The sequence below is a fragment of the Fusarium vanettenii genome, assembly GCF_000151355.1.
Source record: "Fusarium vanettenii 77-13-4 chromosome 7 genomic scaffold NECHAsca_9_chr7_10_0, whole genome shotgun sequence".
NCBI classification, from domain to species: domain Eukaryota; kingdom Fungi; phylum Ascomycota; class Sordariomycetes; order Hypocreales; family Nectriaceae; genus Fusarium; species Fusarium vanettenii.
The window spans coordinates 1221943-1234619 of record NW_003315875.1 but is presented as its reverse complement, the minus strand read 5'-3'; the positions used below and the strand labels follow the sequence as shown (position 1 = coordinate 1234619).

Sequence of the window (12677 nt, the reverse complement as noted above, 5' to 3'; positions counted from 1 at the left end):
TTGACAATAAAAATATGATGTTTTATCGTATTCACTTGCAATGACTCTGAGTGTTGGAATCATCTCGTGAACGTAAAGAGATCCATAGCCGATAAAAACTAGCAATCTATGTTACTAGTCTTCTCCAAACTGGACAAATGGAATCATCGCTTTTGTAGCCTTGGAAGCCATCTCCCGAGCTTCTAAAGGCAAACCCTCGTTGTGCGATTCCACCTCGAGCCGTCGACGCACAAACTCCCTCCGGGCTGTCTCCCACCGTGCTCGGCCCTTGTGTTTCTTCCTAGATCGCGTCCAAGGTAGTTTATCATCTCTCAGGTCTAGAATTCTATCAACAACTTCTATATCCCTCTGGTCGCGAATCTTGGGGTACTCGGCGAAAACCTGTTCGCCAGCGATCGTCACCCACAACGATGCCAGTATCACTCTGTGGGAGAGAATTTCGTTATCCGACGGCGGACAAGTTCGCCTGTACCTTGCGCTGGGAGATCTCTCCGTGGCATCCTTTAGAGCCCAAAGGCCGAGACTTTGAAAGGTCATGAGATGACTCGCTGTCAGTCTCGCCAGGAAAGCATTGACATTCTCCCATGCTCGAAGCTCTGGCCACAACCAACCAGCTCCACAGCCAGGAGAGTCGTTGGAGACTTCGGCTACTGAAATGCCCAAGACGGTCAGGTCAGTCCAGAGTTTTCCAGACTCCCAGATCCATTCTCTTTTGAGGGGAATCGTCATTGGGACGGGTGGAGGAGGATTAGGCCGGGCCTTGAAAGCCCTTACCAGCTCAACGAGCTTTTCGTGTCGGGAATCGTTGGTGTATGGGATGCGTTTTGCGGCGTGTAGGATGGAGTACCACAGATCCCACAAGAGCATCTCGGTGCTCTCTGAAGCGTCGAATTTCGTCTCAGGCTCTGGCCAATCCTCTTCAGGTCCCCACATCTCCAGCGCCTTTTCAGGGCCGTGATACTTGCGCTGACCGCGAGCAACCATTTCCTGCCTGTGCCATTGTCGCCCAAAGTCTGCCGATGAATATGCTTCATCAACTGGCTTGGCTAGTATTTCGACGGTCTCGGCAGTTGACAACTCGTTTGACATGTATTTGTCGATGATCGTCGTGTCGGCGGTGAACCACCTTCGCGCTTCGGCTAGGTGGTCGATCTTGGCTGGGAAATCGAGGGATTCGTCGTCGACCACTTGCTTTGCGGCTTCATGTTCCCTCTTCTCCCTTTCCTTGTGGCGGTTACCATACTTTTTCGCATCTCGTTTGGCTTTGGATGGTCTGTTTTTGGGCATGATTGGAGGTGATTGAATCCAATAACCAAGCGATAACTTCAACTAATTCCAACCGATCAAGGAGTTATATACTACTCGAGCCTGCTCATGTGTGTGATGAAAGACGCCGAAGAGTCACTCCCCGTTGATTGTGGCGCAGTCAAGCTCGCAACGTTCGCTGATTTGACAAGACTTTGGAGCAAGCCACGCGATGACCTCATTTTGTCAGACAAGATCCACCGTCAGCATCACCAGCCATCGACCCAGTCATAGAAGTGCTCACACAGGGAGGAGGGTATACATTTTCTGTCTCTTGTACCTGAGGGCAGTCGGATGACGGACGTATTTGTGATATTCTCAGTGGAAATTGAAATCAATTGACCTTATGAGGAGGTCTGGGAAGACATCGCCCAAGCTCCAAGTTGCTGCGAGACACCACGCCGACACGCCTGTATGATACGTCCGGCTAGATATTTTATAGACGTTGCAAATTTACAACTTGACATGCTTTGGGCCGAGGACTGCGGGCTTAAATGGTTTCTTGTGTTCTGCCTTTTACTGTTCACGTTGAGCTAATGCTGACAAAGTCTCTCTTTGCTCTTAGGGACTCACTCACAAACACCACCGATCTCATCCACTCAGAGTGGATAACTACCAACGACCCCATCAAGGTCCGAGGGCGGTCAATCATCCGGGCACCAGGTACCTGTCCAATAGAAGTTAATTGATTACGAGTTGCTGCTCTTTGCAAAATGATACCAATTCCTTGATTTGCTCAAACAAAAGTTCCCAGTTACTGACTTAGCGGGCGCCGGAACAGACGGCTACAGGGGTTCCAAACATTCCAATGCACGTGGGAGAAACGCTTCGCCGATCTTGGGTGATAGCGGATATTCGGCAACCGTTTGTCCGCAGATCGAATCTAACAACATGGAAATACCAAGATTGGGGATAGATCCGACGCATAAGAACCAGTGCCTCGGTGTTCGTCTTTGGTAAGTCGTAAATTGAGTTATTTTGAAGATAGGTGCGTGGGTGTCCTTGATCAGTATATAATCGAGGCTTCGGATTCTTCGCTTGGGATTGTGCATGTCTGCAAGCCTCTGATCGAGCATCGCCATTCGCTGTCACCATGAACCGTCTCGCTATTGCGGCTATCCTCTCATGCGGTGCCATTGCGGCCCCGTCCATTGAAGGCCGTGATGTGGATGAAACATATCCATACACCGGACCCGAAGTGCCTGTTGGTGACTGGGTCGATCCCAGTGTAAACGGGAATGGCAAAGGCTTCCCTCGTCTCGTTGAGCCACCGGCGGTCAAGCCTAGGAGCCAAAATCCCACCAACAACGTCAATGTCATTTCTCTTTCGTACTGGCCCAAAGGCATCAACGTTCACTTTCAGACTCCCTTCGGCTTGGGAGAGCCTCCTTCTGTTCACTGGGGCAAATCTCCCGATACCTTGACCAACATCGCCAAGGGCTCCTCCAAGACGTACGTCTAGACATGAAATAACCGTAAACCAGACGAAGGCTAACCTTTCGCAGATATGACCGGACGCCTCCTTGTTGGATGATCAAGGCAGTCACCCAGTGCAGCCAGTTTTTCCACAACGTCGAAATCACCGGTCTTGAGCCTGATACTACCTACTATTATCAGATTCCTGCTGCCAATGGTACCACCGAGTCTGACGTGCTCAGCTTCAAGACCGCTCGTCCGGCTGGAGACTCCAAGGGCTTCACTGCTTTGGTGATCAATGACATGGGCTACACCAATGCTCAAGGCACCCACAAATACCTTGAGAAAGCCGTTGACAACGGTGCCTCTTTTGCTTGGCATGGTGGTGATATTTCCTACGCTGACGACTGGTACTCTGGAATTCTGCCCTGCACTGACGATTGGCCCCTCTGCTACAACGGCACCGATACCGAGCTTCCTGGAGGTGGTCCGATCCCCGAGGAGTACAAAACTCCTCTTACAGAGGGCGAGATACCGAATCAGGGAGGCCCTCAGGGTGGAGACATGAACGTCATCTACGAGTCCAATTGGGATCTCTGGCAGCAGTGGATGGGTGCCATCACTACCAAGATCCCATACATGGTCCTTCCTGGTAACCACGAGGCGACTTGCTCCGAGTTTGACGGTCCCAACAACGAGTTGACTGCCTATCTCAATGACGACAAGGCCAACGGCACCTCTAAGACCTCGAACCTCACCTACTACAGCTGCCCGCCTTCGCAGCGAAACTTTACCGCCTATCAGTACCGTTTCCAGATGCCGGGTGATGTTTCTGGCGGTGTCGGCAACTTTTGGTATTCCTTCGACTATGGTCTCGCCCACTTTGTCTCGCTCAACGGTGAGACGGACTACCCCAACAGCCCAGAGTCATCATTTGCTCGCGACAAGGCCAAGAAGCACAACGATACACTTGTTCCAGGAGACACCTACGTGACCGACTCGGGTCCGTTTGGAAAGGTCGAGGGAGATATCAATGACAAGAAGGCTTATCAACAGTATCAGTGGCTCGAGAAGGACCTCGCCAGTGTTGACCGATGCAAGACTCCTTGGGTTGTCGTCATGTCCCACCGTCCACTCTACAGCTCAGAGGTCTCTACATACCAGGTTAACATGCGTGCTGCTTGGGAAGAGTTGATGCTAAAGCATGGTGTTGATGTTTACATCGCCGGACATATTCACTGGTATGAGCGCCTTCTGCCGATGGGTTTCAACGGCACCATCGACATGGGCTCTGTCCTTGACAACAGCACCTACCGCGTCAACAACGGCAAATCAATTACTCACATCACCAACGGTGCCGCTGGAAACATTGAAAGTCACAGCTTCTTGGCTAAAGATGAGCCGATCAAGAACTTTACTCAGGTTCTTGACCAGACTCACTTTGGATTTGGCAAGATGTCTATTATTGACGAGGGCGAGCTGCGGTGGCAATTCATTCGAGGTGACACTGGAGCTGTGGGCGACGAGCTTAAGCTTCTGAAGCAGAAGGCTACTTGTGGAGGTAATGGCACCAGATCTGGAACTACTCCTGCAACTCCATCTGGAACTGTGACTCACACCCCGGCCGTTGGTGGTGGTAGCAGAGTTGCTGCCTCTATCGGGTTGCTGAGCGCCATGTTGATGACTGTCTTTGTTATTTAGAGGGCATGCCTGAGCACTTCCAGATTCATTGGTTGCTTTAGCTATAGCGCCAGTGAAATCTATTTTCAATTCCTGTCGACCTCTAGCACTATTGTCCCTCTCAATAAAGACTACTACGTCTACCTAATCAAAGAACGCATGGTATGATTTGTGTTCAAGAAAGCCGAAGCCCGATCAGTAGAAAAAAGAGCCGTGCCAAAAAGAAAGCTATTAACAAAGACAGTCGATGTCTCGTAGTTTTTCACTGTATTTTTGAACAACGACGTGAACGTAGTAAACCTTTCAAAATATGGTAGCACTGTAGCAGCCACAATGACAAAGAACCTAGTAGCCCTTTCCGTAGAACAATAGTAAATAATATGCTACTCAGTAGTCAATCCTCCACCATAGTTCAAGAACTGGAATCACCAAGGAGAATATGAAATGTGATGTTCAGTGATTATCTTTAAAGCATCTTCGCTCTTGGGGTAAAATCCTTTGTTCGACTTGACCGTTCGGGGGTCTTGATCATGGCCAAAACACCAACTCACCAAGACAACAGACACTATCATTGACATAGATGTATTTCCAATAGTCTATATAATGAAAGGTTGCTCCCAGCTCAAGCAAGACTTTCTTCTCATCATCAACACTCACACACAACCACAGAAACCACATTCAACTCTCAACAACACTTTGCCATCCAGCAACTCTTTTACCACAAACCACACACCACACTACACCACATTCACCATGTGCTCTCACACCAACACCACCAAGGCCGGCACCACTGCCAAGACTGCCACTACCGTGGCCCCCGTCGACATGGCTAACCCTGTTTGCAGCTGCGACAAGTGCGACTGCCGCAACATCGTCACCTTCCCTGGTGGCAATCTCTGCGAGTACTGCAATGAGCACCACAACCAGTAGATTCTAGATTTGGTCCTCGTAGGTAGAGTGTAAGATAGAGAGTTGTTTTGATGACAGAGGCGATTTGCCCCTGCTACGCAGTGGTGAGAGATAGAAAATGACCTAATATATACAGGTTCTGAAAAGCAATCAATAAGTCCCCATTCAAGTGAACACACAATAGGCTGTTTATGACTGCTCTTATAAGAATAAGAAAAAATTACTGTGATTGCCTTAATTACTCACAGCTGGGTACAGTGACGAGCTTGTATAGACATCGTTAGGTAAGAACTATGTTCTTCGTTATTTTGTTGGGTGGCTTCTTCTTAAACCGAGCACGGCGATACCTCGCGTAGTCAAACCATTCTGTCCCCTGAACTGTTCCAGCTCTCGTGAAAAGCGAAAAACGCGTCTCCTGGAGTAAACTGGTGAGAACAGCTTGCGTCAACTCCCTAACCCCTGCTAATTTCAGAAGCCGTTCAAGTTCTCGGGCCACGCGGGCCAAACCAGAGTCATTGCGGATCTTAGATGGCCATATTATTGGCTAATTCGTAAAAGCAGCAAGGTGGAGAGCTTTTATTTAATACCAATGGCGCCCGCGTATGCTGAATGTCAAGCAGCTCTCATCAACCACCCGCATACTGAGAATGAAGGATCCTGAGTCTGTACCCTTGGCCAAGAAGCCAAGATTCCGACGGGCATATGCCCGAAAGGTCCGGACGGGATGCATTTCATGGTACGTGAAACAAAAATACCAAAAATTCTCAAAGAGGGACTTGGCAATGCTGACGCGTCCTGCCTCTTTCATGGAATAGCAAGTAAGTTAGCTGTTGTGAGATTCAGTGGATGAGTCTCATCGCTGACCAATGCAGGATTAGACATCTCAAGTGCGACGAGGAGAAGCCCATATGTCTCCGTTGCCGTAATGATGGCGTCAAGTGTGACGGCTATGCTCCAACCAACAAGGCAAAAGATGAGCACCTCAAGGTTCCAGCTCAGAAGTCCCAGACCTTACCGCTTACTGGGGTCAGCAATCTTGTCTCGGATGTTCCGCTTGAGAGATGCTATTTTCACCACTTCTATCACTGGACTTGCAAGCAACTTTCCAATTCTCCTGAGACGACAAACTTTTGGATTCAACATGTTCTCCCACTCTCTCACGCAAGTGAGCCTATCAAAAATGCCATTATTGCTGTTGGTGCCGCCCATCGATTCTTCATGGCGGGCTACGACACTCACTCACCACAACGGATGGAATTACTCACAGCCCAGTACAATAAGGCAGTTTCCCGGATCATACCACACATGTTGATTGACTCGGTTCACAATATCCATTGTACCCTGATTTCTTGTCTTCTATTCATCGCCTTTGAGGGTATTTCGGGCCGCCATGCTGAATCCCTTCGGCACCTTCGAGCAGGCAACCGTCTCCTCACATTACCCGCCCTTACTTCTAGTAAAGAGGACTGCATCATGACCTAGAAGCTCAACGAGATTTTCTCACACTTGAGCTTCGAGGCAAGCATCTTCATGGATGACGCCATTTTACCGGATATACGACAGAGCTGGAGCGTGGCCCCGGCCAATGCCAATATCGACCTCTCGACAAGACCGTTCCAAGATTTGGAGGAGGCGTCATACGAGTTGCGCCAACTTGGTCTTCAATTCACCAAGATTACCAGAGTAGATTTCAAAGAATATTCAGAACCAAGCGATTCGTTGCAGCTTCCAGAGCATCAAGAGACAGAAGGTCAGCATGACGACGCGGATGCAGATGCATTATTTGAGGAGCTGAAAAGGAGTTTCAAACAATGGATATCTCGGTTTGATCTGACTAAGAAGACACTGGAACACCTACAATATCCTCAAACAATGTCTCGACAGCTCTTGAGTCTTACAGTCGCACAGAAATTCTGGTGCATGAACATGGACTTTGCGCCTGAGCCGTACCTGGATCCTCAAGCCGATCCTCAAGCCGACTTTCTCGATGCTGCGGAATCTTTGGTGAAAGAAATTTCTCACCCGAATCATTTTATTTTCTCCTTCGACGGCGACCTTGTTTCCAACCTCTCCTTTGTCGTCCGTGTTTGTTCAGACATGGATCAACGACAACGTGCGCTTAACTTGTTGCGGTTATTGAACCGGCGGGAGGGTGTCTGGGATAGCAGAGAGATTGTAGAGATGCACGAGGCGACGCTTTCACTCCACGACTACGAGGCTTGGTATGAGAGAGAGGTGCCTGGAGGGGTTCCTGGTTACATGGCGGAGCTGGCAAAGATATCGAAGAGTTGATTGATCAAGTGCTACGTTGTTCTAAGACATAACTAATACTATTGTGTTGAAGCGGACCTTTTAGAGTAAGAATTATTCCACGTGGTTCCACCGGCTGCCATGTCCAGTCAGCCATCGGTCTATACACAATTTACAAATTGCGACATCGCATCAAATCTCACCGCTATGTCATTCAGCCAAACTCGACTAGTGGACTCGGATCTTCAAGCTCAAAATGCTAGCTTCATGACAAGGACAAGGATGAAACTCTCTCAGACTGGCCAGGCAGGTCGTGATCTTGTTCAGCCGGCAGCGGTGGAAACGATGTGGCGTGCTGCGAGCTAGCCTCCTCCAAGCTGGCTGGCGAATCGCGGTCGCCAAATTGGTTTGGTTTACCAAGACTGGCTAGCCATGTCGACGTGTAGTCAACAGACTCGTCCAGCTAAACTTCTAGGATCAATTGTGATCGCCCATCAGCACGGGTGGTTGGAGAGCTAATGCGTCTTGGGCGGCGGCCTAGGCGGTTAGCGAGTACATATGACAGCTGTCGGCAGTGGCTGTCACCCCAACCTCCTGTAAGAAGGGACCTGATTCGTGTCTGAACAAGACAAGGAATGTGAAAACGCAGCGTAGGCCACACTCTGCAGCATTCAGTGCCGATCAAATTAAACATGGATCATGCCCACCTTCTGAATGCAAAGTTACGGCTCATCCCGCAGCAACATTGCTTGTCTTGATTCGTGTAGAACCATATCGACCTATACTTCTTGAGATGCGGTATTTCACCGACAAAATCTGCAGCTCGGAGCCTACGGAAGCTGTCACGAATATTTTGCAGCCATTGTACCACTCACTCGCGAGACTTCTAGCTTTCTCCCTGGCGAGCTACTGGTTTGTGCCGCTAATGCTTATGTCGATCTTTGCCCATAGTGGATGCGCCGACTTAGAGCTCGCAATACCTTCTGAGACATGGTCTGACTAGTGCAGATTGAGGCGAGCTGAGCTGAATCTCTGGCGCGATGAATTCTGATTTATATGCCCCTTTCACCTCAACCAAAAAATGATGGTTGCCTCTCTCACCGATCCCCTTTTCCGCCCTCTCTCGCCAACCAGAAGTGTACGCGACTAGACTAGACCAAAGCCATGAGATTGTTTCTTGTTGCCGCTCTTCTTCTCGGCAGCTCCGTGGCAGTCGAGCCTGAGGACGTTTATAGCGGCGGCTTTGACTTTGGCAAGAACGACTCTATTAAGCTGCGCATCGCTAATGGGGGTGCCGGTCAAAGTGGGCTGATCAAAGGTAGGTTTGCAGTGTGACGGTCTAAACCTCTCACTGACACACCACAGAGCTCGCCAATGCATACATCAAAGATCGGGTCACGGATGGCGAGGATCCCTTCCAAGTAGCCTGGATCAAGAGCGACACATATTACAGCATCCAGTACCTCAAGACAGGAGACGCAGATGTAGGCATCACGTACAATGAGGCAGCTGAGAACATCTCGATCAAGCAGGGCATTGCAAAGTCACCCAGCTACTACGCCTTCCGTGACCACTTCCTACTCGTCGGTCCAGAGCGCAACCCTGCTAATCTCACTGAGTCGGACGACATCCTGACCATGTTTGCCACCCTCCACGAGGCGGCCGAGGGGAATGCTACCAACCCGCCTGTTCGCTTCCTCAGTCGCTACGACAAGTCTGCGACCAACATCAAAGAGACTCTTCTTTGGGCTGGTATTGGACAAGTATGTATGGCCTGTCCTGTTCCATACAACCCCGTTAATCCCCAAGCAGGTTCCGTGGGCCACTGCGTACTCGACCTGGTATCACCAATACATCGCCTTTCCCATCCAGGCACTCACCGCCGCTATTCTACTCAACGAGTACACCATCACAGACCGAGGGACAATTCTGTCTCTTGACGCCGGTCTGAGAAACCAGACTAAAATCTACAAAGCTGGTTCCGATGACGCCGATGATCTCCTTCTGAACCCTGCTCGGGCCTTGGTTGGTACCAAGGCACCCAACGCTGACCAGGCCGCCGCGTTTGTGAAGTGGCTCGTCAGCGACAAGGGGCAGGATGTTATTGCTGGCTTCGAGAAGGATGGAAAGCAGCTGTATTCGAGAGCTCCTAAAAAGGTAACGAACTAGCCTGCTAGTGGCATGAAGAGTATTTATCTGATCGAATCAAGGCCTCGTCCACCTTCATCGAAGACCTAAAGTAGATAGATAGAGGTGCAGCACGGGACAGCTACGTCTCATGAGCAGATATGCAAGAGGAATGAATGGTACGATTAATACGGTATGACTTTTGAGATCACAATCCATAACCAAGGTCAAAGGGTTTCCCACTGAATTTGTGAATGTGAACCACCCTACACCAAAAGCACACTCAAGGGGAAATAGTTCAAGGAGAGGGGCTATTCACGGACCCTCAAGAAGACAAGCCAACGTAGGTACTATAACAGTGCCCAAAATGCACAACTTTTGTGTCGATGCAGGCACCACACACAAGAAGTGTCCCTACCCTCCAGTCCAGTTCAATAAATATTGAGAAATAGCCATGACAGGGGAAGTGAAAGCGTCCAGACGATGAACAACGCGTGCCAATCCACCCTAAAGCCTTGCAAATTCTACCCCCTAATTGGTCTCTCACTGGCCAGTCCTTCCCAGTGTGATGTATATACTCTCGTAATCGGTTGGCATGCCTGCTCCGCTCCCCGCACGTAACCCTTGAGGGCAAGTTGGATTCGGACTCATCAAGCACGGCCATAGTCCTGCAAACCTCCCATGGTCTGGGAGATCCCGAGAAAAGCACAATCCAATATTCAGACTGAGAAGAAACAGATTGGAACGTATGCCGTGACGAAGTTGACGAAGACAAACACCGTGAGTTGTACTACCAGAGGTGATGCCATCACCATTACCACCCACCATGAACGCAGATCGCGTAAAATAACACCGAGAAGTTTCTTTTCAGTTTGCACCATGGCACTCATCGAAGACATTACGGGGAGTTCCATTCGCATTTCTGAGGAAGAGTGGTCAGGCTTAAAGCCCAGTAAGTCGAGGATAGGATGGCCAAGTTGGGGAAAGGCAATGGAGAACTGCCAGCCTGCAGATCTCTCTTCCCTGAAAGTCACCATTGAGGCCTTGGGCTCACCCAAGTATAGATCGTCGGCATGCTTCGGAAATGAGGTCAGGAGAGGGGAGTGGATGAGTGTGGTTGGAAGAAACAGGTTTCTTGCCAATGCGCGCATGTTACTGTCCTCAGTGCGCGCAGATATGAATCGAGAGACGGTTGGATTTTCTCTGCAGACTATTCTCTTGCTAAGGCACTATCTTCATCCAGAAGTGATCTTCTTTGAGCAAGTTTGGACGTGCAGGGACGTGACCAACAACCAGCATTCGCGTCAGGTAGCATTTCAGCCGGAACTCGGCAATACTACAATAAAAAGGCCGACCTGTCGATCAATGCAGCCCAGACAATCCAACCGCTTGCTAAGATCTTGTAATGCTCAGTTAACATAATCCAGCATCTCGTGATAGTTAGTCCAAAGACCAAAGTCTGGTTATTAGCCCAATCCTTGCACAGCATCTTGCCAGCGTAGAGGTATCGATGTTCGCAAGCATGTCAAAAAAGTCATTGAGACAAGATGAATGATATTATGGAGATGCAGCCAGCTGCCATGGACATTAACAGCAACGATGTGGCTTGAAAGAAAAAGGTTTCTGCCAACGGTGTGGCTTAGAAACGGCCCTTTTACAGCTGCAACTCAGAACACGAACACCCAATCTGGCCAACAGGGTCTGAGTCCCCTTGAGAATTAGCTTAAGGTTCTGATAGTACCTGGCACCCTACCGCCGCTTACCACACAGCTGGGGAAGGGGAGCGACATGACGATGTTGTATCCAATAATCGCAAGCCGGGCCGTCCGTCATTGCCTATTCAGGCTGTCGGCCTGCAATATGATGCTACTCTTATCCAGAATTTCAATCTCCCATTACGGGATTTCCCTTAGCTGCATGCAACTGGAAATCTCATGGGAAACTCCGAACTCTGGCAGTTTACCATAGCTCCCAATGATGTCACATTACACAAGAACCACCCGGCCGACAGAGGATCGAATATGCGCAGTGGCCGCTGCAAAAGTTCCTAGACTCCTCATTCGGCAGTCAGTCTTTGAACTGCCGACCGGATCTCGGGGTGATCTTCAGCCCTGTGACGGTTGGTGGGCCTGAGCGGAAGATCGACATTAGCACTAGCTGATCTCCCGGCAGTTGGTGCCCGAGACAAACCACGGCCGAATGGTTCTCTGGACGAATGCTGTGAGAATTCGGAGGAGAGATGCATTCTCTGGGCGAGGCAGCGAAAACAGTGAGACGGAGGAGACCTTCTCTTCATCTCTTACCTGAAGTTGAGAGCAAACAAGGGCAGCGATCAACTATAAAGTCAGACTCTTCCGTCCCTCGAATGCATCCAATTCTTCATCAGCTCCAACATCTTCAGCAATCATCACTCACTCGCTACAAACTCCACAACTCACTCATCTTATCCAATCTTTACCACCCATCTTCAACATGCAGTTCACTCTCGCTTCCATCCTCGCCATCGCCGCTGTTGTCACTGCAGCTCCTGCTCCTGGCCTGCCCATCCTCGGCGGCGGAGAGGACGACGGCCGTGAGAGTGCCCCCCAGCCCCAGGGCGGTGATACTACCACTACCACCACGACCAACACCAATAGCAACAACAAGGTCTGCTCCGTTGAGAACCAGCAGGTTTGCTGCACTGGCCTTCTCGCCTGCGCTGTCCAGCTTCTTGGAGAGGAATGCAAGGGCGGAAACGCTTACTGCTGCAACACTGGAGCTGAGAAGGTAAGTGACTCTTCTTCACACTGTCAGTGGTTTTCATCTAACATTAGCAGGGCACTTTGATCAACATTGCTCTTGCCAACTGCGTTGACATTCTCTAAACTACGACGCCGGATTTTCCTGGCTGCTTTCGGGATGGTTATGGTTGGAGGATAGGCGCGGAGGAAAGACGTGGAGGATAGGGACTGGGTTGTGGTATTGGGGTGTGTTTGTGGCAACGAGCTGTG

General features: G+C 49.9%; 5 protein-coding genes across 5 annotated transcripts; 4 read left to right on the top strand and 1 right to left on the bottom strand.

Moving 5' to 3' along the window:
• Positions 1–114: 114 nt before the first annotated feature.
• Positions 115–1287, bottom strand: NECHADRAFT_82950 (uncharacterized protein; the record flags this gene model as incomplete). The annotated part of the gene is made up of 1 exon (XM_003049222.1): positions 115–1287. One exon carries the CDS (start codon positions 1285–1287, stop codon positions 115–117), a length of 1173 nt encoding a protein of 390 aa, XP_003049268.1.
• A 1111-nt stretch (positions 1288–2398) lies between these two features.
• Positions 2399–4549, top strand: NECHADRAFT_70723 (uncharacterized protein; the record flags this gene model as incomplete). The annotated part of the gene is made up of 2 exons (XM_003049461.1): positions 2399–2757; positions 2811–4549. 2 exons carry the CDS (start codon positions 2399–2401, stop codon positions 4420–4422), a joined length of 1971 nt encoding a protein of 656 aa, XP_003049507.1. The 3' UTR covers positions 4423–4549.
• A 1408-nt stretch (positions 4550–5957) lies between these two features.
• Positions 5958–7602, top strand: NECHADRAFT_82948 (uncharacterized protein; the record flags this gene model as incomplete). The annotated part of the gene is made up of 4 exons (XM_003049460.1): positions 5958–6046; positions 6126–6128; positions 6183–6630; positions 6793–7602. The coding sequence occupies 4 exons, from the start codon at positions 5958–5960 to the stop codon at positions 7600–7602; spliced, it is 1350 nt and encodes a 449-aa protein (XP_003049506.1).
• A 1122-nt stretch (positions 7603–8724) lies between these two features.
• On the top strand, positions 8725–9729 carry NECHADRAFT_45430 (uncharacterized protein; the record flags this gene model as incomplete). Its single annotated transcript, XM_003049459.1, has 3 exons — positions 8725–8878; positions 8926–9323; positions 9370–9729. 3 exons carry the CDS (start codon positions 8725–8727, stop codon positions 9727–9729), a joined length of 912 nt encoding a protein of 303 aa, XP_003049505.1.
• A 2430-nt stretch (positions 9730–12159) lies between these two features.
• On the top strand, positions 12160–12551 carry NECHADRAFT_82946 (uncharacterized protein; the record flags this gene model as incomplete). The annotated part of the gene is made up of 2 exons (XM_003049458.1): positions 12160–12453; positions 12504–12551. 2 exons carry the CDS (start codon positions 12160–12162, stop codon positions 12549–12551), a joined length of 342 nt encoding a protein of 113 aa, XP_003049504.1.
• Between the last annotated feature and the right edge of the window lie 126 nt (positions 12552–12677).